The 24590-nt window shown below is 43.2% G+C and overlaps 1 protein-coding gene across 1 annotated transcript in view; it reads right to left on the bottom strand.

The window, feature by feature from the left end:
* Positions 1-1877: 1877 nt before the first annotated feature.
* The window catches only part of SPATA5L1 (spermatogenesis associated 5-like 1), a 72839-nt gene continuing 50126 nt past the window's right edge, over positions 1878-24590 (bottom strand). Inside the window, exon 7 of the mRNA XM_006831872.1 lies at positions 1878-2162. Within this exon, the coding sequence (XP_006831935.1) occupies positions 1878-2162 (285 nt within the window). The remainder of the gene's footprint in view (positions 2163-24590) is intronic.

Consider the following 24590-nt stretch of genomic DNA (forward strand, 5'->3'; position numbering starts at 1 on the left):
ATATATATACGTATACATGCATATACATATACATGCATACGTATATATACATACATATATCCCACATGACATTTGGACACTGTTTCACTGTTTACACAGGGCAAGTACCCATTCACAGAGTCTGAGAGAAGAGCAGGGGAATGGAGCAATGCTGATCAACAGGTGATATAAGTATTTCCTACCTCTCTTCCCTTATCCTTCATTATAGTTTTGTTTTCATTAATTATATTTTGTGATTGTTTGAAAGTAACTTGATGGGCTTCGAAAATCTAGTAAAAGAAGCTAGAAATGGTGCTTGTTGGGTGAACACATTTTAAATCAGTAAGGTCTTGCAGCATGGGTATGAGTAGCCTCCTCCCTCTGGCTCTCCTAGACTGCTCTCCTCATCCTCTGCTCTGGGTGGATACTCCCCTGGCCCAACTGCTTATGCTACCCCATCTCAGTCTTTAACAAGTCTTCCATTTCCTTCTTCCTCCTTAGCCTGTCCTACAGTTGAAAGAACAAATGAATGAATGAATGAGCTTAGAAACCAGGGCACATAAACCCCATTATTAAAGAAAAAGCCCAAGATAGAACACAAGTGCTGTATAGGTGGAGGAGGCTCTGCCTAGAAGGAGCATGGGAAGGGGCGTGGTTATGAGGGAAAGGCATAAACCAGGTACGGAGGTATATGTGGCTTGCTTCTCCACAACGCTCCTGACACAAACTTCTATCAGGAGACACTGTGCCATACTTTGGCAAGTGCCTCAGTGGCAGGAACAACAAAATCAAGATCCAACACACTCCCTGGAAGAGCCACAAAAGGGTTTTCACCACAGTGGAGCACCCTCTCTGATGTCCCCAAGGCCTAACACAAAGACTGGCATACTTAGCATTTGTTGAATGAGCTCCTTGGTACTTTTCACTCTTACTGTTTAGAATTGACTCCAGGTAGAATTGCACTGCTGTTATTGTTAGGTGCCATGGGGTCAGTACCGACTGATAGCGACCTTATGCAAAAGAGAACAGAGCACTACCAGGTCCTGAACCAACCTCATAATCACGGCTATGCCTGAGCCCACTGCTGCTGCCACTGTGCCAATCCATCCTGTTAGAGGTCTTCCTCTTTTTCTCTGACCCTACACTTTACTAAACATGTTATTCTTCTCCAGGGACTTGTCCCTACTGACCATATGTCCAAAGTATGAGAGATGAAGTCTGGATATCCTGATTTCCAAGGAGCACTCTGGCTGTACTCCTTCCAACATAGATTGGTTTGTTCTTTTGGCAGTCCCTGGCACTTTCAATATTCTCCTCCAATACCATAACTCAAATACATCAATTCTTCTACGGTCTTCCTTATTCACTGTCCAGCTTTCATATGCATATGAAGTTATTAAAAATACCATGACTTGTGTCAGGTGCATCTTAGTCCTCAAACTGACATCTTTGCTATTAAACACTTTTAAAAGGTCTTGTGCAGCAGATTTGTTTAATGCAATACGTCATTTGATTTCTTGACTGCTGCTTCCATGAGTGTTGAGTGGCTGAGCTGAGCAAAATGAAGTCCTTGACAACTTCAATCTTTTCTCCATTTATATGGATGTAGCTTATTGGTACAATGGTGAGGGTTTTTGTTTTCTTTACATTGAGATGCAATCCATACCGAAGGCTGTGCTCTTTGATGCAGAATTATAGCAACACGTAAGCCACCACAGTACGACAAACTGACAGAGGAGTGGTGGAGAATTGTACTAGGGAAGTCCTTTTCTGTTCCACCTCGATTCAGACCCAGTTCAACATCCCTGTAGCCCACGGAGAAAGAAACTCAGAAAGAAACTTCAGTGCTGGGTTTTCTTTTGTTTTCTTCATTGAGGATGATTGGGCAAGCCCGATTTCTAAGCAATGTGGAAATTGCAACCCTCACATGATTTCACATCTTCATAGGGGGAGGACCGTTGCACCATTAAAACTTCCTGACTGTGGGGGCTGCCAGAGGAAGCTTTCAGAGACCAGGGTGTGGGCAAACACAGAGCCTGTGGGCCCAGGCTCACAAAGCACAGGTCTGCTGTGTAAAAGTGAGAGGCCCAAAACCAGGCTCTGCTCTTCTGGAATCCAACTATAAATGGTGATGCTGAGACCTCCTGCCCACATCCACCTCCCAGATTGATGGGGCCCACAGTCTGGGTAGGAAAAGGGAAGTGAGAGAACCCCAAAAGAGAGCACACACAGCCACTGCACCCCTGTTGGAGCCTGAGTAAACATTACTCCCTGAAGTTTGGAGTCACCCCCTTTCCTCCTAGCTCAGGTGTTGGAGTCAGCTCATACTGCTTGCAAGAGCTGATCATTACATTTTTAGGAATTTTGCAGACCAGTTGTTAAACACACCATTATTTTAAAAAATTAGATTATAACAACTTAGAAGAAAATGGATATAAATAAAAGTAATAAATACTCAAAACTCATCACTCCCTAATTATTGTCCTGCATTTTGCAATGATATGTGCTCCCAAGGCTACTTACATCTACTGTGTCTGTATGGTAGAAACACTACATGCACATCGCTCTTTCCAACTTCTCTTTCAGCGCCATCATGTTGGGAATTTGAAAATGATCATTGTGGGCGAACTTACACACAGAAGTCAGTAAACCCTACAAATCAGGGCTTTGGACCCCGGAAAAGCTGTTGCTGAGCATTAGGCATTATATGCTGCACCTGAGCCACAGCTGGGCAAAGTTTGGCTGGCAAATAGAGAGCTAGTCCTGGATTTTCCTCCCCACTGAAGTCACAAGGACTTCAGGGCACAGCCAGATCAGAGGAAGAAGTGAGAGGAAAGGAAGAAGCAAGCAAGAAGAGAAAAGGAAGCCGGAAGTACCTGAACCCCATCCACAGCACAGCTGGGAAGAGTTTGGCTCGCCTGTTGGTTGGTTATGTGGCATGGAGTCGGTTCCGACTCATAGTGACCCTGTACAGGGTTTCCGAGGCTGTAAATCTTTACAGGAGCAAAAAGCCTCATCCTTCTCCTGCGGAACAGCTGGTAGTTTCGAACTGCTGACCTTGTGGTTTGCAGCCCTACGCTACCAGAGCTCCTTGGCTCACCTGTCAGGTGGGCAGAAAAGAGCTAGGGGCAATTCCGAGAGAACAGTTAGGGGTGTGAGGAGGGTTACACAGCCAGTTTGCAGACATGGAAGAAGCAACCTAGGTGAGGAGAAAGTGTAGCAGGTAGAAAGGGGGTCTTGGAAAGACACAGAAGGGGAAACCATAGAAATTTGCAGTCTTGTGACCACAAAAATGAAATTAGCCAAGGAAACGGCAGCCGTTGAACCATGGAGCTGATAAAAGGTCCCTGGCCAAGGCCCTGCTCAGGCAGATGGAATGGTAATGAGGAGGGCAGTGCAGAAGCTTACTAGGGGGTGAGGGGTGGAGACTGCACCCAGGGCTCACTCCCAGAGGAGATGATACCAAAATGACTATAAGATTGCTGTGCAGTGTTTCAGCAGCAATTTATTTTTTATTAAAATTTCCCTGTAATGAGTTATAAGGGGAGCGCAGTAGCTCCTTAGGATAAGCACTGGACTTCGAACCACAAGGTTGGTGTCAGCTTGGGAGAAAGATGAGGCTTTCTGTCCCTTGAAAAATTTAAAGCCTCAGAAACACTACACAGGGTTGCTATGAGTCATAATTGACTCGGTGGCCCTTAACAGTTATAAGAACAAAAGCACTTCTCAAAAGCCTAGCTTACATATATCCATATACTTGCAAGGCTAATTTACTTCTGAACCTTCTCTATCATTATTATCCAATTACAACAAAGCTTTGCATCATTAGGTTTTGTCTGCACACACTGTTGCAATTTAAAGGTGTGATTTTAATGTCACTGCTTGTTTATGTCACTACTATTGCTATTACCATCCGAGATGGACAGGAACGATGATTTACTAGTACAAAGAACATTCCTAAGGATTCTCTATGGTCTGGTGTGGGAGGAAGTCCATGGGGGGAGGGGTGACACCATGAGTTACCACCCTGAGTGACATCAACCCTAGTGATGCCACTGGGGTAGTCAGAACACAAGAGGAAGTTCACAGTACTCAAAATCCTGAGGTACAGGCTCCTGACACTTCCCCACCCTTCCTGACCACTCACTCCTCGGCTCCTTCCTTACCCGGTAGGGTTTCTCCAGGTCACCCCCAGGCTTCCCCTAAGCATCTCTCGCTGGAGACACCCAACATTTATTTCTTAAACTGGAAGTATCCCACCAGTCCTCAAACACAGCCCTGTGCAAGCTCATCACTCCTCCTCCAAACCTACTCTTTCTTCCAAGGTCCCTGTCTCAGGGAGCAGCAATATCAATGGCCCAGCTGCCAAAGCTAGATTAGAAACCGGGGCAACGTCTACGTCTCCCTCAAAGCTGACCATGTCAGTTCCCTACTTGAAATCTTCAGTGACTCCCTATAACCTCTAGGATATTGCCTAAACTCATTAGCATGGCTTCACAACCCTTTTCTGATCTAACCAACATAAACGGAAGAAATATTGCCCATTTACTTGTACATTTAGCATCACTGTATTGTGTGCTGGGCATTGTGCTGGGAACAAGAATCCTGGCACACCATTCATCTCCTGGGGTGAAGGGAATATTTAAAAGCATATACATACTTCACACATTATCAGGAGGGCTCATCATACTTGGTAAAGTAGAGGGTCAGTGAAAACAATTTGGACTGGCCCAGTGGCAGCAACGGGCTCAAGTGTAACAATTGTGAGGTTGGCGAGTGCAGGACCTGGTAGGGTTTCCTTCTGTTGTGTGCAGGGTCACTATCAGTTAGAACCAACTCAAGGGCACCTAACAACACAAATCACGAATTTTAATCATTGTAATGTGTGCAGGGAAAGGGACTGTTCAACTACCTGCTTTGACCACAATAAACGACTCATAGCTTCTGCCTTCTGGCATTTACCTCTGCTGTTTGCTCTCCCTAAAATGCCCTCTCACCTTCATTTGGCTAAACTTCTGGAGTCCTCCAGGATAGTCCTCAAGGTTCTCTCTCCTGGGAGTTTTTCCTGAATCTCTTCTGTGGTTCCATGAGCTCCTGATATCAGCCCTGAGAGAATGCTGAGAGATCTCAGCCCTGAGAGAAGGCCTATGCCCTGTGCTGATGTTCAGTAAATGTTGACTGTGTGAATGACTAGTAGGTTGTCTAAAGTCATGTCTGAGTGTCTGTATTAATAAAAATGCTTTTATAAAATAATTTACCTTGACTTCTTAAATTCAGAAAAGGTTGGTGCTGAGTGTTAATAAAGGCATAAAGAAATGTTCCTTAAAGCAAAAATCCTGGGTTTTCAGTTCGCTGTGACTAAGCATGTATGGAGAGGGTGAGTCTTTGGGACCCTCCAGCAGACATAGTGGGTGTGGCTGCTGTGGTGAGGTGAACCCGTCTGCTCAGATTCACACAGTCTTTGCTTCAGCTGCAATCTTTATCTTTTCTTCAGGTTCTTAGCTCAGAAACCTTAGCTGAACTTCCTCTATCACTCACCACGCTGCCCCTGGAAACCTCCAAGCAGCTGGAACATCCTAGCACTTTCTTTAGGACTGCCTCACTAAGGGATCTCTGCTCCTTCCTGTTGGCTGGATCTAGGGGAGAAACTGTACCACCACCCTACCACCCTACCACCCACACCACCATCCCGCAGCTCCCTAGCCTGGTTTCTACCAGGGTCTACGGCTAAAGCCAGATCTAGAAGCAGCAAGGTTAGGCAGGGAGGTGAGTCTTGTTCCCCACCCACTCTGAAAAGGCTCCTGGCCCCTGTAGAAGATGATTTGTTCTTTCAGGGTAACCCCACCCTCAGTAATTTGCCCACAAAATTCCCTGAGCTTCCTCCTTCCTTGGAATCAGAGTTGGAAGGTCCCTGATCCACCCCCTTCATTACAAATGATGAAACTGAGGTCATGACAGGGAGATTAATACCCAAGACATCATAGCTGGGAGGGGCAGATCCAGGGTGCAAATCAAACAAATAACAAGGGCCAGTTTCTGTCAGGCCAGCAGGGTCCTGTAGCTAAGCCCTGCCACCCTGCCTGGTTTTCATACGCTACCCAACTTTTCCCAGCAGATATGAACCTGAAAGTTAACACCTCCAACAAATGAAACTCAAGGGGATCATCGCCACATCCACCTCCTCCACACCTACTCTCCTCCACCTACCCTTCTGACCCAGAGGTGGAGGAAAAGCTTGACCCGACCTGACAGGTCTCTCCTAGGCAGAACCAAGAGAAGGGACTGTACAGTGGCTGATTCTTGACTTGCTTGTGTCTGGTGTCCCTTGATAAAGAGTGACAGCCAGCTAAGCCTTAAAGAAGGAAACTAGCACAGGTGTGCTCTGTTTACCTTCCTAGCTCACAAACATGACAGAAACCACCCAGGCAGACAGGATAAAGTCCCAGTCTCTTAGCCCAGCCCTCAGGGCTCTCCCATCTGGCCACAGGCTGCCTGTCCAGCATTTGAGGACCGATGCCTTTCCTGCCATATCACACCTTCCTCAGATTGCACCATGCCCTCTTAGCCTCCCTGGCTTTATAGTCACTGTTCGCTCTGCCTCAAATGCTCTTCCCTTCTCTATCTGGCAAACTCCTTCTCATGGTAAAGATCCTCTCCCATCTCTTCTGTGTTCCACTTCTCCTCCCTCTCCCCTTCTTCTTTCTACCCGACTTTTTCCTTCTTCTCCTCTTCAGGGTGCCTGAACATTTCTGTACCACTTTTAAAGCACAATAAAGAAAATCCAAGGTCATGAGCCATGTCCCTCCATCAGACTCTCAACTCCCCATTGACAACAATTGTACCTTTGTCTTTGAAGTCTTACAGCACAGCACACAGTTGGCACTTAATAAAGGAATAAATTCCTAAACAAAACCAATACACACACTCTGATTTTATTCCCTGGTTAAATCAGGAAGCAAGTCCTAAGGTTACTAAAGGATACCCTTCCAACTTATGTATTTACCATGTGCAACCAGTGTGCAAAGCAGTGAAGACTGTATTTACGAAGTGCCTAGAGCACGAAACTGGGGAGACACCAGTCCTGCCCTCAAGAAAGTTTACATTTTGCAGACAAGGCTTAGAATACAAATTATTTGAAAGCATCTAGCACTTACTGAGTGTTACTGTTAGGAGTGTTTTACTTGGCTTGTCACAATCTTGCATCACTTTTATTCACATTTTCAATTCACCAATGAAAAAGTTGAGGCTTTCTGAGGTTGCGAGACTTGTAATGACACAACTAGTCAGTAGAGGAAGTAGGACTCAAACCCAGGCAGTCTCCAGATCCCATACACCCAAGCATGAAGTTCTAGCAGTGGGTGGTGATGGTGGTGGCAGTGGTGGTGGTGTGTCATTGAGTCAGTTCCAACTCGTAACAACCCTGTAGAGTTTCGGGGAAACAGCTGATGGGTTTGAACTGGTGATCTTGCGGTTAGCAGCCCAGTGCTTAACATACAGTGCCGCAATAGGACGGTTCCCAATCTTGACTACACAATGAAAATACCAAGAGGGCTTAAATAAGAAGAGAGGTCTGGGCTCCACTCCAGAGATTCTGATTCACATGGTCCAGAGTGCACCTGGGCATCAGGAGACGTTAAAGTACAGCCAAGGGTAGACAGCTGAGGCTTTAAATGGGGAGACTTGATATTAAGTGTGTAAGGTGAAACCCACTTGCAGTCAGCCCCTCCCTGAGTGTGTCAGGGCCCTGTCTGTGGAGGCAGCAGACCTTTCCTGTCCCCCACAAAAGGAATCCCAGAAGGCCTTGTGCTCCTTCCCTGACATTCTCTCAGTGCCTCACTAGTGTACACTTCCTGTGGTCTGAGCTGCTAAAGCCTCTTTACTTATATAGTTTCCATACAAAACGGTGTGCGTTTTCCAGAATGCCACCAGCTTGCAGTAGGAAGGAGCCAGGATCTGTGAAGATGACTGGCATGAAGACCTTGTGTAGGGAGCAAGGGGGTGGCTTGTGGGCTATCAACCTGACAGAGGCAGAGAGACTATAAAATAACCACACACGGAACCCTGCAGGCAGGCTCTGAGGGGCAGCGGCAGCAAAACAGGAAGAGAACTCCTGATTTTTATACCTTGCTGCCACCCTCAGCATCCTGGACGCCATGTACTGCCAGCTCAGGATGAACGGTGAGGACCCCTCGGGGCAAACAGAGCCAGAATGTGTGGCTGCAGCCAGAAGGGCTGGGTTTCCCCTTCTCAGGCCCAAGCAATGACTCAGTAACAAGTATTTGAAAACAGACAGTGACTTCAGCTCCCTAGCCTACTGGGGAGTGTGTGACCTTGCCTCAGGGCCCAGAGGGAAAGATATTGGAAGCAAACATGTATGGAGGTATCAGGGAGGTTGAGAATGCAGAACCCTTCTCCTGTGTGTCCTGGAGCCTCCTGTTTCTCACAGAAAGGTGAAAATCCAAGTAAATGATGCATGTGAATGTTCAAGATTGGCCTATAAAGAACCATCACCCAACATGGCCTTAGGCCATATGTCATTATGGCCATAGATGGTGCTCCTGTCCATTGGGGCCCTAGAGAGAGTTTCAGGGAACAAGAGCTTGCTACAGTGTGGACAGAACCATCACGAGGCAAGGCATCTTCTTTCCACTGGGATAAGCGACCCTGTGCACCGAAAGCAAATGACTGGAGACATTTTCAAACGTAGACAGAGTTGCCTTTCCCACAGGCTAATTTACTCCAGTAAATTGGCCTTTCCCTTAGGAAATCTTCCTTCCCACTATCCTGCACCTCTCCTGCTGTCCTCTGAACCTAAAGCCTGTAGTTGTGTCCAAGTTTTTGTTGTTAGGTGAAATCAAGTCAGTTCCAACTCATAGCAAGCCTATGCATAACAGAAGGAAACACTGACCAGTCCCACATCATCCTCACAATGTTGTCACGTTTGAGCCAATTGTTGCAGCCATTGTGTCAGTTCACATCATTGCGGACTCTTCCTCTTTTTCGCTAACGCTCTAATTGGCCAAGCATGATGTCTTCTTCCAGGGACTAGTCCCTCCTGTTAGCATGTCCAAAGTATGTGAGATGAAGTCTTCCTATACTCACTTCCAAGGAGTATTCTGACTGTGCTTCTTCCAAGACAGATTTGTGTGTTCTTTTGGCAATTCATAGTACTTTCAATATTCTTTGCCAACACCATAAGTCATATGCATCGATTCTTATTTGGTCTTCCTTACCCATTGTCCAGCTTTCACATGCATATGAGGCAACTGAAAATACCAGGGTTTGGGTCAGGCCCACCTTAGTTCTCAAAGTGATATCTTTGTTCTTTAACACTTTAAAGAGTTCTTTGCAGTATATTTGCCTAATGTCATAAATTTCTTGACTGCTGCTTCCATTAGTGTTGATGGTTGTTGTTGTTGTTAGGTGCCATCAAGTCGGTACCAACTCATAGCGACCCTATGCACAACAGAATGAAACACTGCCCCGTCCTGGGCCAACCTCACTATTGTTGCCACGCTTGAGCCCATTGATGCTGCCACTTGGCCAATCCATCTTGCTGGGGTCTTCCTCTTTTTCTCTGACCCTCCATCTGACCAAACATGATATCCTTCCCCAGAGACTGGTCCTTCCTGACAATATGTCCAAAGTATGAGAGACGAAGTTTGGCCATCCTGGACTCCAAGGAGCTCTCTGGCTGCACTTCTTCCAAAACAAATCTATTGGTTCTTTTGGCAGCCCATGGAACTCTCAGTATTCTCCTCCAACACCACAACTAAAAAGCACCAATTCTTCTACAGTCTTCCTTATTCACTGTCCAGCTTTCACATGCATATGAGGCTATTGAAAATACCATGGCTTGGGTCAGGCACACCTTAGTCCTCAAGCTGTTATCGGTGCTCTTCAACACTTTAAAAAGGTCTTGTGCAGCAGATTTGTCTAATGCAATACATCATTTGATTTCTTGACTGCTGCTTCCATGAGTGTTGATAGTTGATCCCAGAAAAATGAAGTCCTTGACCTTCCATCTTTTCTCCGTTGATAAGAATGTTGTTTATTGGTCCAGTGGTGAGGATTTTTGTTTTCTTTACATTGAGATGCAATCCATATAGAAGGCTGTGGTCTTTGATCTTCATCAGTAAATATTTTATGTCCTCTTCACTTTCAGCAAGCAAGGTTGTATCATCTGTATATCACAGGTTGTTAATGAGTCTTCCTCCAATCCTGATGCCATATTTTTCTTCATATAACCCAACTTCTTGGATTATTTGTTCAGCATATAGGTTGAATAAGTATGATGAAAGAATACAACCCTGTCAGACACCTTTCTTAATTTTAAAACGTTCAGTGTTAACCATGTTCTGTTTGAACAACTGCTTCATGGTCCATGGACAGATTCTTCATGAGTACAATTAAGTGTTCCGGAATACTTATACTTCGCAATATTGTCCATAGTTTGTCATGATCCACACAATTGAATGTCTTTGCATAGTCAATAAAGCATAGGTAAACATCTTTCTGGTATTCTGTGCTTTCAGCCAGGATCGACTCTTGTGACAACTTCATTTTTTTTGCTCTGTCTGACTAGAAGTGACAAGTAAGTGAGAACACAGCAGCTCCCAGGTACTATTGCTCCTGGTGTGTTATTTTCTCCTGGTGTGTTAAAGAAAATCACATTATCCTACTCTTAGTCAGATTTATAGAAAAACAAATCTCATTAAAGATTTTCAAAACAAAACCTATTCCTGTCTTTTAGGGCACATACTCTTAAGTACGTAAGGTTCATGGGGCATCATGGTTGCCACTTAGTTTCAACCAGTTCAGAAAAAGAAAAAAAACAAAAATGATGATAGAGAAGATAGAATGATAAAGACAATATGGCAAAATGTTAACAGTTGGGAATAGACACTGTTTTTGTAACTTTTCTGTAAATTTGAAAGTATTTCAAAATGAAACCTATAAAAATAAAACTGTATTTGTACTATAAAAATTTACCTCTCTAAATTTACTTCTGATCCTCATGTGTATAACAATCATTTGTTACATAGTCACAAGTCCCATGCGTTTTCTGTTTTGCATTCTGCTTTCTTCAGTTAAAGTATTCCTTTTTATTTTATATTAGCTTATTTCCTTTTAAAGCAATTTTTGCTATTATACACAGCACTGTATTTTCTTTAAGAATACTTCCTGGGGTAAAGTGACAATCTTGTTACATATTAACAGGTTATTCTTTGGAAATGTTGAACCTACAGTGTCATTAACAATAAAATATAATTTGTACCTATTTCCCTATAACTTTGCCAACAGTACATTTCATAATATTTATTTCTTTTTGACAACTGAGTACATAGTGTGGCCTGTAAATTATTTAAATGAATAATTCCACCATTGACTATTGGTCCACTTACCTAGACTCATTAACAACCTGTGATATACAGATGATACAACCTTGCTTGCTGAAAGTGAAGAGGACTTAAAACATTTACTGATGAAGATCAAAGAGCACAGCCTTCAGTATGGATTACATCTCAACGTAAAGAAAACAAAAAATTCTCACCACTCACCAATAAACAACATTCTTATCAATGGAGAAAAGACGGAAGTTGTCAAGGACTTCATTCTTCTTGGATCAACTATCAACACTCATGGAAATAGCAGTCAAGAGATCAAATGACATAGTGCATTAAGCAAATCTGCACAAGACCTTTTTAAAGTGTTAAAGATCAAAGATGTCAGCTTGAGGACTAAGGTGCACCTGACCCAAGCCATGGTATTTTCAATCACCTCATATGCATGCGAAAGCTGGACAGTGAATAAGGAAGACCATAGAACAATTAATGTATTTGAGTTATGGTGTTGGAGGAGAATATTGAAAGTTCCATGGACTGTCAAAAGAATCAATAGATCAGTTTCGGAAGACAAGCAGCCAGAGTGCACCTTGGAGGCCAAGATGGCTAAACTTGTGTCTCATACTTCGGACATATTGTCAGGAAGGACCAGTCGCTCGAGAAGGATATCATGTATGGTAACGTGGAAGGTCAGAGAAAAAGAGGAATACCTCCAATGAGATGGATTGGCCAAGTGACAGCATTGATGGACTCAAGCATGGCAACAGTAGTGAGGTTGGCCCAGGATCGGGCAGTGTTTCGTTCTGCTGTGCCTAAAGTTGCTATTATGAATCAGTACCAACTCAATGGCACTTAACAACAACAAACCTATTAGAAAAATGGGCTCCCTCTGGAACATGGTATGTAATGGCTAGGTGTGTGGGGAGGTGGATCCATGTGCAAACCTCTTCCTCAAGGAAGTCTTCCTTAAACCTTGGGTAGTCCCTTTTGCTTGTCTCTCATAGTTTCCCTTTCCTTCAGGAAGTTTATCACAGCTGTCATTTCACATGTACTTGGAAAATTCATTCTTTCTTCCCACACAAAACTGGAAGCCCATGAGGGTCCAGCTGTTGAATTGCTAGCATCTGGCACGTAGCAGTAACTAGTGGGCACTGAGTCTATTCTGACTCATGGTGACCCCATGTGTCTCCAAGTACAATAGCACTCCACAGGGTTTTCAATGACTGTGGTTGGTTTCTTTTTGGAAGCAGATTGTCAGGTCTTCATTCTGGGGTACCTCTGAGTAGATTTGAACTCCAACCTTTTGGTTGTTGTTGCTAGGTGCCATCGAGTCAGTCCCAACCCATAGTGACCCTATACACAACAGAACGAAATATTGCCCGGTCCTGGGCCAACCTCCTAATTGTTGCCACACTTGAGTCCATCGATGCTGCCACTTGGCCAATGCATCTCACTGGGGGTCTTCCTCTTTTTCTCTGACCCTCCGCCTTACCCAGCATGACATCCTTCTCCAGCGACTGGTCCTTCCTGATGATATGCCTGAAGTATGAGAGATGAAGTTTGGCCATCTTGGCCTCCAAGGAGCACTCTGGCTGCACTTCTTCCAAAACGGATCTATTGGATCTTTTGGCAGTCCATGGCACCATCAATATTCTCCTCCCAACACCATAATTCAAAGGCATCAATTCTTCTACGGTCTTCCTTATTCACTGTCCAGCTTTTGCATGCATATGAGGTTATTGAAAATACCATGGTTTGGGTCAGGTGTACCTTAGTCCTCAAGCTGACAGCTTTGATCTTCAACACTTTAAAAAGTTTTACTAACCTTTTGGTTAGTAGCTAAGTAATTAACCATTAGTCCTGTGTGGTACTGTTGGTTAATGCGCTGGACTGCAAGGTCGATTTGAATCGAAAAGTCAGTGGTTCAAGCTCACTAGCTGCTCCTTGGGAACCTTATACAGGCTTTCTATGAGTCGGAACCAACTCAACAGCACTTAACAACAACAATAATGAACTATTTGCACTACCTAGGAACTCCTTGACACATAGGAGGCGCTCATAAATACTTTTTATGAGCACTTAAATACTAGCGATTACTTATGCTAGAGATGAATTAAGGTATGTGACTTTGCAAAAGAATTCATCACACAATTTAACCATTCAGGAAACACATAAGGAACACCTATATTTACTGTGCCATTTACTGTGCTAAGTAAAGAAAAGAGAGTCTCGACCTTAAAGAAAAGTATAGCCTGTTGGTGAGACCCTTCAGCTCCCCTGCAACTGATTGTCCAGATCCCTTTTTAGCAAAGCTGCAAGAGGCAGGTTCATGATGAAGTGAGGATATTGAGAGCATCCTAGCACCCAAGATTAGAAGAACAATCATGGCCCCTAAGTGATGGCCTCCAAGGTCAAGCTGTTGGTGAATTCATTTCCATTTAGAACTAGAAAGCCGAGAAATGTTAACATTGGATTATATCTGGAGATGGCCTAGCAAGTCCCTGTTCACCCTGTACCCCTAGGCACACCCCCAGCTCTGCTGATTGCAAGCTTGTGTGATCCTGGCCAAGAACTCAACCTCTCTCATCTCAAAAAACAAGAAAATTGTGCCCCTACCTCAGGGGATGGTGTAAGGATTCAGTTAAATGACATGTGTTATGTGTTAGAAAGGAGTCCTGGTGTGGTGCTGTGGACTAATGCGTCAGACTGTAAAGCCTTATGAACTGCAAGGTCGGTGGTTCAAGCTCACCAGCTGCTCTTTGAAAACCCTATACAGGGTCGCTATGGGTCGGAATCCAGTCGACAGCACTTAACAACAACAACGTATTAGAAAAGTGAGCGCTCAACACCTGAAGCTGGTGAAGTGCTGTCCCCAAAGCCCCCAGAACAACTCTGGAACCCTCAGCTGGTCCTAAACACCGCTTCACAAAGCTCTCAGGTGTTACGTTTTCCAGTCAAGGGAACAGTTTTGCCTTTTTTTTTTAATGCAAAGCAGCTTAAACGGAAACTGACCTCACCACCAGCGCGCGACTGGAGCGGGTTTTCTGTGGACAAGGGAGTTAATGAGAAACCAGCCAACTCCGCAGGTGTCGTGTCGCCGAGGCCCACTCCACAGGCGGGACCTGGGGGGCAGCCGGCCCAGATGCCACCTGCAGGCTCCACCCCGGCCGACCGTGGCACCTGCTCCTCCCAGTCCAAAGTCAACGCCGCAGAAAGCAGTGCTAAGTCAAGCTAGGGCCTGGAGAGGACCAGGCAGATCGGTCCGGCACGAAGATCGGACCATCAACAATCAGGAAATGATGATGACACTTCCTTCTGATGCTTTGCCGCTAGAGCTGTCCTGGTCCCCTTTATAAGGCTCAGGATAATGCACTTGACCTCAAGGTCGGCGGTTCAAGCCCACCAGCCGCTCCTCGGAAACCCTATACAGTCTTTATCAGTCGGAACCTACTCAACAGCACTTAACAACAGCAAGCTAAAGACAATAATCATCTTGATTCTGCACATGTACTTGCCTCTTTCATCTTGGCTTTTTTCTGGCTTCCTGTCCAACTCTCTTATCTCTCTCCTGATTGGCTTCCTATCCGTCTTCACTCCCTCAATAACTTTGGGTGTCACTGACCCTCTGATCCCTCCTCAGTCCTAACTCCTTCGCACATGTGCACCTCTAACTCTGAACTCTTCTCTCTTACTTCAGGCTCCTGAGAGGGAGAGTCTAACGGACCTAGATAACCTTCCCAAGCCAGCTCCCTAGGGGGTCTTTGGAAAGAGGGCTGTAAACATTGTAATTCCTCTAACATCTATTCTTATTTAGGTATGATCCTCATCTCTCCTTCCTGCTGACCAATCTGCTTCTCTCCTTTTGGGCTACTATATCATTCTTCCATATTCCCAGCTTAAAACATAAACTCTGGGCTCAGTTTCCCAAGCTAAAAAAAAATCAACTTTCTCTCCCAACATACTGTAGGCTGGCTTTCACATTTTTATTTCACTTTTAGACTTTGAAGCCTCAAATTTGAAACTTCTGTTTTCCAGATCAGAGCGTCTCAAACTTCAGCCCTTAAGTTACATGTGTGTAAACTCTCAGTTAAGAATAAGCTTAAAGACCCTGTTTGAAGCAAAGAAGCGTATAGAAAATCAAAGACCCATGGAATCAAATAGTCTGAAGGACTAATGGATCCCATTCATCTCTGTCACCAGAACCCTGACACCAGAAGAACTAGATGGTGCCCAGCTACTGTTACCCTCTCTGAAAGGATCACCACAGGAGAGCCTGGGTAGAGTGGGTGGAAAATGTGAAACAAAATTAAGAATGATAAGAAGACCAGGCTTACTGGTCTAAAAGAGACTGGTGGAGCCCCCCTAGACTATGGCCCTTAGACACCCTTCTAAACTTGGAACTGAAACTGAACTCACCCATGACTCAACTTAGAGACATGCTTGTTGGTTGAATAATAACATCAGGGAGGTACCCACTCCTTGGAACAATCAACTATATGAGGTGAAACAGTGGCATTTGTCCAAGGACAAAGTTCAGAAAGCAGAAAGGGATAGGAAAGAAGGTGAAATGTAAAACATGATCGTTAGGAAGAAGTGGGGAAAGTGCTGTTATTTGTGGGGATTTCAATAAATAAAACAAAAAATGAATTGTTGAACGGAAAACCAATTTACTCTTTAAACAATCATCCAAATCACAATGAAAAGTTAAAAAATAATAATAATCTGAAGAGGTTACTGGGTAAACTAAGGTTCCAGAGTCGTCCTCCCCCCACCCCACCCCACCCCACACACACACAGATTCAAACTCAGTAGGCTAGGAGTGAAGTCCATGAATTTGTATCACTCCCAAATGATGCAAGTCCACACCTACATTTTGAATAGGATTGTTCTCAGAACTTCAGTCTTCATCCGGAGGCAAGGAATGCCTGGGGCTTAAAGTTGGAGGGACTAAGAACAATGGGGAGGGGGGCGGGTAGGAAGGAGGCAGGAAAGAAATAGTTCAGACAAAATATTGCTAAATATTTATCTATCCCACACATTTACCCCAAGATTCTGAGTAGTTGTGCCCAGGTCGCCCAACTCGGGATTGTCAGAGCCTAGATTCAGATGCAGAGCTGTGTGCATCCCACATTGTGTCAGCTGTGAAGCTGAATTAATGTAAAACATGATTATCACTGACAAAAACCTTTCCCGACTATTCTGACATGGGTGGGTGCTCAGTAATGTCATCTATGCATACTAATTCACATGCATCTACCCCTGGCACATTTCAGATAAATCCTCCCGTGCTCAGGTTAAGGTACTAGAGTTAGTGCTTCTGTGAACAGCATCCAAGGCATCCCCCCTTGAGTCTCCATGCCTGGCCTGACCCAGCTCTCCAGATACCTTCCAAATACCATCAGTTTAACTAATTGCTCAATACTGGTCTACAATATTTCTGACTGGGTGAGAAGTCCTACTACTTCATGACCAATATTTAGAGTAGAAATTTCTAACACAGTAGTTTTCAAAGTGTAGTCCCTAGACCAATAGCATCAGCAGCATCTGGGAACTTATTAGAAAATGCAAATACACACCTAGACCAACTGAGGCAGAAACTTTGTGGGTGGAACCCAGCAATCCGCAGTTTACCATGTCTTCAGCTGATTCGGATGAACTAAAATTTAAGAACCTCTGTTCTAGTGAAAGACTAAACCAGATTCCTAATGTGGTATAAGGTTTGGGGGTGATTTGGTTTGGTGACATGGAGTGTTCCCTGCTCTCTGGGTGAGGGGAGACACACCAGTAGAGGAGGTGGTAAAGCATATACTAATCCAACTGTGGCTTCAACTATAGCCTTTCCTGCCTTTCTTGGTTATAGCGTTGCCCCAGAAAGGATTTACTGTTGGGCTATTCCTGTTGCTATGTAACACGTATAGTCTTCCTGGGCCCTTCCTCTGAAAGCAGTAATATTTGCATCACTTAGATTCTAGGTAAACCCAGTGTTGACTATGCTCTTCAAGCCTTTCCACACCAGAGCCAAAGGAAGCCAAGGTGTTGTTACAGCAGGGACAGACTAAATTGCAAGTCCTGGCCCAAGACGTCTTGTAAGCATGTTACTTACAGTGTTCAGCAGCTTCCTGTTTTAGGGGAAAAAATCAAATATATATTGAGGAGGGAGTTAATTCATATGATAAATTGTTGTTTTAGTTTCTGGCAATTAAAAGATGAAAATAAGTAAATGTGGGGAAATTTTTTTTTTGAGGTATAATTCACATATCATAAAATTCACCTTTTGAATCTTCTATTTCAGTGGCTTTTAGTAGCATATTCACAAGGTTGAATGATCATTACCATTATGCAATATTTTTAGCATTTTCATCACCCACCCCAAAAAGAAATCCCATACCCATCAATTTTCCCTTAACATTGAGTATTAAGTTCTAAGATTTTGTTTCTCCCTCTAGTTCAGCTTGTCAATTTTCACACACACCTGATGGGATTTTGGTTGAGATTCATGAGAAAGATACATTGCGGTCTTCTATAATTCTCTCAGTGATGTTTTGTAATTTTTTTAATAGAAATTATTACAGCTTAGGCTCTCTGGAAGCAAATACAGAGATGGAATTTGGGGTGCAAGATGTTTATTAGGGAGAGGAAATTGTATTGATCAAAATAAGAAGTTGAGCTGCAGCTATGAAATAGTCCACCCAGTCAGAGCTCTAGAGCTAATACTGTCTGCCAAAGTTGACCCACTTCATGCTGAAATGAAAACAAAAGATTACAGCTAGCATGGAGAAAGCAGGAAGCAACATAAACAGAAGGCATACCATTCTACTTAGCACCATGGTAGATAATTTGGAGTTAACTTAGCCTTTTTTGGTTGAAATGTGGAAAAAATAAATTATATAACTTAGTTCTCCTCTCTTCTTCCTCTCCCCTTGCAGTCTATTCTGCCAAAAAAAAAAAAAAAAAAAGTATAGAAACAATTTTTATTCAAATTTGTTTTATCCAGATTAATAAAAGTCTGCTGGTGTGGCACTGTAGGATAATGCACTGAATCTAAGGTCAGTTTGAACAGCAAGGTTGGCGGTTCAAAACCACCAGCTGTTCCTTGGAAACCCTAGATAGGGTCACTATGAGTCTGACCAACTCGACGGCACTTAACAACAAGAAGTAGCTCCTATACAGTGTTTTAGTGGGACTTTCAAAGAATTTTTAATATATAAAAGTTATGTCATAAACCTTTTACTTGGATTACGATAATTTACTATAAAGGATAATACCACTATTTGTTTATCTAGTGACCAGTTTAAAGTCAGAAAGTTTGGGTCATTTTTGTTTGCTAGCTATGATGAGTAAAATGCTGTGACCATTCATGTCCTTGTGTCGGGATGCATTTTTGTTTCTTTTTGGTAAATACCTAGGAGTAGGATTGCTGAGTCACACGGTTTATTATAAGTCTATGTTTGCTTTCAGGAACTCAGGTAGTGTAATGGTTATAAGTCAAGCTGCTATCCTCAAGGTCAGCCATTCAAAACTACCAGTGGTTCCGAGGGAAAAACATGAGACTTTCTGCTTCTGTAAAGATTCATAGCCTCAGAAACCCTCTATATGAGTTGGAAACGACTCCACTGGCAGACCACCAGCATGTTTACTTTTACAAGACACTATTGAGCTGTTTTCTGGCATGAGTGTATTCGTTACCTATTACTGTGTTACAAATGACCCAAAAAATCAGCAGCTTAAAACATTTACTATCTCTTGGTGCTAGTGGGCTAAGAATTGGGGAGTGGCTTAGCTGGATTTTTCTTGCTCAGGGTCCTTGTGGGGTGCTGACCAGGGTTACAGTCATCTAAAGGCTTCACTGAAGCTGGAGGATCTGCTTCCAAGATGGTTGCCTCACATAACTGTTGCCAAGAAACTCAGTTCCTTCCTGGCTGTTGGCAAGGGGTCTCAATGTTTCTCCATGTGAGCTTTCCATAGAGCTGTTTGACTGTATTCACAATATGGCAGTTTTTTCTTCAGAATAAGCGACCTGAGCGAGAACAAGTGTAGCTTTGAAAGTTACATATTATCACATATCCTTTCATCTACTAGTAACACACCCCCAGGGATTAAATGGTAGGAAGGCAGGGATATTTGGGGGTCATCTTGGAGGTTAACTACTACACTAGCTGTACCATTTTTAAATTATTTTTAGTTTTTATTATGATTTGAGTGATCATTTACATGGGAGAACATCAGCTTTACATTCATCCTATCGTATTTCGTTTCATTGCAAAGATCCTCCATGCATCATTCAACAGTATTTGCTTCCATTCCCTCTGTTTTTTTTTTTTTGGATGTACACTGAAGCACGCAGGAATATCAACCATTCACACAACCAAAGCCAGCCCCCGCCCCTCCGGCCGCCAGCACACAGCCCCTATCCCTCCCTGAATCCAGAGTCCCCAGCTGCTCCATCTCTCCATGTCATCATCTCTGCCTCCATCTCTGGCATCACTGTTCTCTGAATAGGGTCCTGCACTCCGCTCTTCTCGCTTGATGGTCCCAGGGTCCTCTGCTCCTGAAATGCAAGATCAACCACTCTCCTCCTTCCATTACAGAATGTAGACCTTTTAGCTGTACCATTTTGTATTCCCATTAGCATTGTATGATGTTTCCAGTTGCTTCATATTCTCACTATCTGGTATTAACTGTCTTTTTAGAGGAGCTCTGGTAGTGTAGTGGTTATGAATTGGGCTGCGAGCCTCAAGGTCAGCAGTTCAAAACTACCAGCAGTTCCGCGGGAGAAAGATGAGGCGGTCTGCTCCCATAAAGATTTACAGCCTCGGAAACCCTGTGTAGGGTCGCTATGAGTCAGAACCGACTCCACGGCACATACAAAGTGGATATTTGGAGTCCCGGTGAAGCACTGTAGGATAATGCACTGGACTGCAAGGTCAGATTGAACTGCATGGTTGGTGATTCATATTCACCAGCTGCTTCTCCGAAACCCTATACAGGGTGGCTATAAGTCAGAACTGACTCAAAGGTGCTCAACAACAAGTGGATGTTTAGTGGTATTTCGTTGTGGTTTGAATTTGGGTTTTTATTACCATAACAACTAAGAAAGGGTCTGGTGTGGTGGCGTAGAATAAGCAGTGGACTACTAACCATAGTCAGAGGTTTGAACCCACCAGACGCTTCTCAGAAACCCTATACAGTGTTACTATGAGTCAGAACCGACTCAATGGTGCTTAACAATACAACAATGACTAACAAAGGAGCCCTGTTGTTGCAGTGGGCTAAGCACTAGGCTTCTAACATCAAGGTTGGCGGTTCAAACCCACCAGTCACTGCTCGGGTTGCTATGAGACTGTCTGCTCCCGTAAAGATTTATAGTCTCAGAAACCCTGTGGACAGTTCTGCTGTGTCCTATAGAGTCACTATATAAACTAGAATTGACTCTACAGCAGTGGATTTGGTTTGATAATGACTAACAGGGAAACCTGCTTACCAAAGATTGGCAGTTCAAACCCACCAGCTGCTCCTCGGGAGAAAGATGAGGTAGTCTGGTTCTACAAAGAGGAAGCCCCATGGAGCAATTCTATTCTGTCCTGTAAGGATGCTATGAGTCAGAATAATCTAGACTGCCCTGGACTAATGACTAACAGTGTTGAACATCTATTATTCATGTTCTTATTTGCCATCAAAAGAAAGAGATATAAATGTGGTTGTCACAGTGGGCTGAGCAAGACAAAAGGGGGGATGGCATCAAGATGGGAGTAAGACTTTCTCTTTAGAAATATTTCTCACACACACACACATAAGGGGGCTTCAAACAGTTCATGAAAAAATGAATTGAAAGATAATGGAATTTTTCCACTAACTTTTTGAAGCTTCCTTGTATATACATTTAACTGCTTTATGAGGCATAATTCACATACTGTAATTCACCCATTTAAAGTTGTAGTGCAGTGGGTTGTGTTTTTGCAAACATTTTATTGTGATTTGAGTGAAAATGTATAGAGCACACTAGTTTCACATTCAACATTTTGCTTTGTGACATTAACTGCAACCCACCCAATGTAATGGTGGCATCCTTCCTACTTCCTCCCTGCATTCCTATCCATTCTACCCCTCCCTGCTGCTCTCTGAACCCAGGGATACATTCAGCTCCAGGGTTGAAGGGTATCTAAGAGTAATAGTTTCAGGGGTTCCACTAGTCTCTGGGTTTTATATCACTTTGAATCTCACTCTACATTTTCATCCCATTAAGACCTTGAGTTTTGAGCCTGATCCGAGCCATCAGCGGTGTGGTAGGCAGGCATCATCTGGTTCTTTGGGTCTCAGGCTAGCAGAAGCTGTGGCTCACATGGCCCCTTAGTCCTTTGGACTAATTGTTTCCTTGAGTCTTTGACTTTCTTCACGTCTCCTTGCTCTGGATAGGAAGAGGCAGCTCAGTGGTTTTAAATATATTCACCAAGTTGTGCAACCATTATGACAATCTAATTTTAGAACATTTTCATCACCCCAAAAGGAAATTCTGTGCCCATTAGCAGTAACTCCCCGATTCCTGGCCTCCCTCCCCAAGCCCCAGGCAACCACTTCAATTCTCTTGGGTATGTACCCAGAAGGAAAACATTTAACATTTTAAGGAATTGCCAAACTGTTTGGCACCATTTTACATTGCCATCAGCAATGTACTCAGGTTCCAATTTCTCCACGTCCCTATCAACATTTGTCTTTTGGATTATAACCATCCTAGTGAATATGTGTGTTTTATTATGGTTTTTATTGTTCAATTTTAATCATCATTTCTCTAACAACTAATGATGTTTAGCATCTTTTTGTGTGATTATTGGCCATTTGTTCATCTTCTTTAGAGAAACGTCTGTTCAAGCCCTTCACCCATTTAAAAAATTGAGTTGCCTTTTTATTATTGAATCTTAAGAGTTCCGTATACATTCTAGATACTAATCGCTTGTCAGATGTTTAATTTGCAAATGTTTTTTGCTCAATTTTGTAGGTTGCCTTTTCATTTTCATGATGCATCCTTTAGTTGAGATGCAATTTATCTGTTTTTCCTTTCATTACCTGTGCTTTTGGTAATCACTATGCAACAGGATTTGGTGAACCAAAGGTGAACCTAGAGTTTCAAATAGGCATACTCCAATTCACACAAAAAATTTCATTTTATACACATTAAGAGCTTCCAAATATATTGTTGTTGCTGTTAAATACCACAGAGTGGGTTCCAATTTACAGGGTTTCCAAGGAGTAGCTGGTGAGTTTGAACTGTCGACTTTGAGGTTCAAACCAACTTCACGGTCCAGTGCTTATCCTACATCACCACACGAGGACTCCACCTACTATATAGTGATAATCATAAAACGGGGCAAGAACATTAATATTTATTGAGCATCCTACATTCTCAGGACTATGTTAAGTATTTTCTAGCTCTTATCTCACTTAATCGTCAAAAACAACAAATTAACTACCCTGTTAAATTATTGTTTTTGTTAGGTGTTGTCGAGTCCATTCTGATTCATAGAGTCCCTATTCACAACAGAACGAGACACTGTTCAAACAATTGCTATGTTTGCCATCTTGTTGGGGATCTTCCTCTTTCTCACTGACCCTCCACTTTACCTAACATAATAGACTTCTCCAGTGATTAGTCCCTCCAGATAACACATCCAAAGCACTAACAATGAAGTCTCGCCATCCTTGTTCCTGAGGAGTATTCTGGCAGTACTTTTGTCCAAGACAGATTTTTGTTCTTTTAGCAGTCCATGGTACTTTCAATATTCCTTGCCAACATCATAATTGAAATGCATGGATTCTTCTAGTCTTCTGTGTCCACTGTCCAACTTTCACATGCCATTGTTGTTGTTCAGTGCCATCATAGAGACCCTATATAGGGTTTCTGAGGAGCAGCAGGTGAGTTTGAACCACCATGGCTTAAGTCAGGCACACAGTCTTAAAACTGACATCTTTGCTCTTTAACACTTTAAAGAGATCTTGTGCAGCAGATTTACCTAATGCAATACATCCTTTGATTTCTTGACTGCTGCTTCTGTGAGTGTTAACTGTGGATCCAGGCAAATGAAGCCGTACACCTGCTGTAGGATAAGCATTCCATTCAATATTGTAGAATCCTTCAATATCACAAGCCAAGATTTGAAGTTTTTTCTCTTCCACCTTGAGAAAATGTTGAATATGTTCTTCCTACTCCCCAGTTTTCTAATTCCAGTTCTTTGCACATATCATTACAATACTTTGTCTTCTCAAGCTGTCCATTGAAATTTTCTAATACAGATGAGTAGGTTCAAATAAGGAAGACTACAGAAGAATTGATGCATTTGAATTCTGGTGTTGGAGGAGAATATTAAAAGTACCATGACTGCCAAAAGAACAAATCTGTGTTGGAAAAAATACAGCCAGAATATTCCTTAGAGCCAAGACTACCAGACTCCATATAGCATCCTTGGGATGGATGTATTATCAGGAGTGACCAGTCCCTGGAGAAGGACATCATGTCTTGATAAAGAGGAGGGTCAGCAAAAAAAAAAAAGGAAACCCTTCACAGAGATGGAATGGCCCAGTGGCAGTAACAATGAGCTCAAGCGTGGCAACGATTGTGAGGTTGGCACAGGACCAGGCAGTGTTTCATTCTGTTGTGGATAAAGTTGCTAAGAGTTGGGACTGACTTGACAACACCTAATAAAAATAGGTCCAAATCATCCCAGTTTCACAGATGATTAGTAATGGTGTGACAGTGCAATACATACTGGGCTGCTAACTGCAAGGTCAGTGGTTCAAACTTACCAGCTGCTGCTTGGAAACCCTACACAGGGTTGCTATGAGTCGGGACCAACTTGACTGCACATAACAATAACACTATAAGGCATATATAAAGTGGCAGAGCAGTCTGATTTTAGCAGCTGTATGTTCATTCTCTCATTTAGTTGGCTACAAAATCTCAACTAAAATGTGAGAGAATTTCTCCAGAAAAGAATGATGAGGAGTATGGAATTAGATCTCCTTCCAGTTTTTAGTGATATGGAATTTGGCTTTAATGTTTTTATTCAGAAGGTTTGCTTTACATTTTGTTTTTATATACTAGAATTATAGATATTTAAGACCACAAAATTGTTAATTTTCACAGTGATGATATTGTAGACAGAATATCCTTCCTCTTTGTTGTTGTTGTCAGGTGCCATCGAGTCGGAACCGACTCATAGCGACTCCATGCACAGCAGAACGAAACAATGTTCGATCCTGGGCCAACCTCACCAC

This window comes from Chrysochloris asiatica, unplaced genomic scaffold (assembly GCF_000296735.1).
Source record: "Chrysochloris asiatica unplaced genomic scaffold, ChrAsi1.0 scaffold00004, whole genome shotgun sequence".
In the NCBI taxonomy this organism is placed as follows: domain Eukaryota; kingdom Metazoa; phylum Chordata; class Mammalia; order Afrosoricida; family Chrysochloridae; genus Chrysochloris; species Chrysochloris asiatica.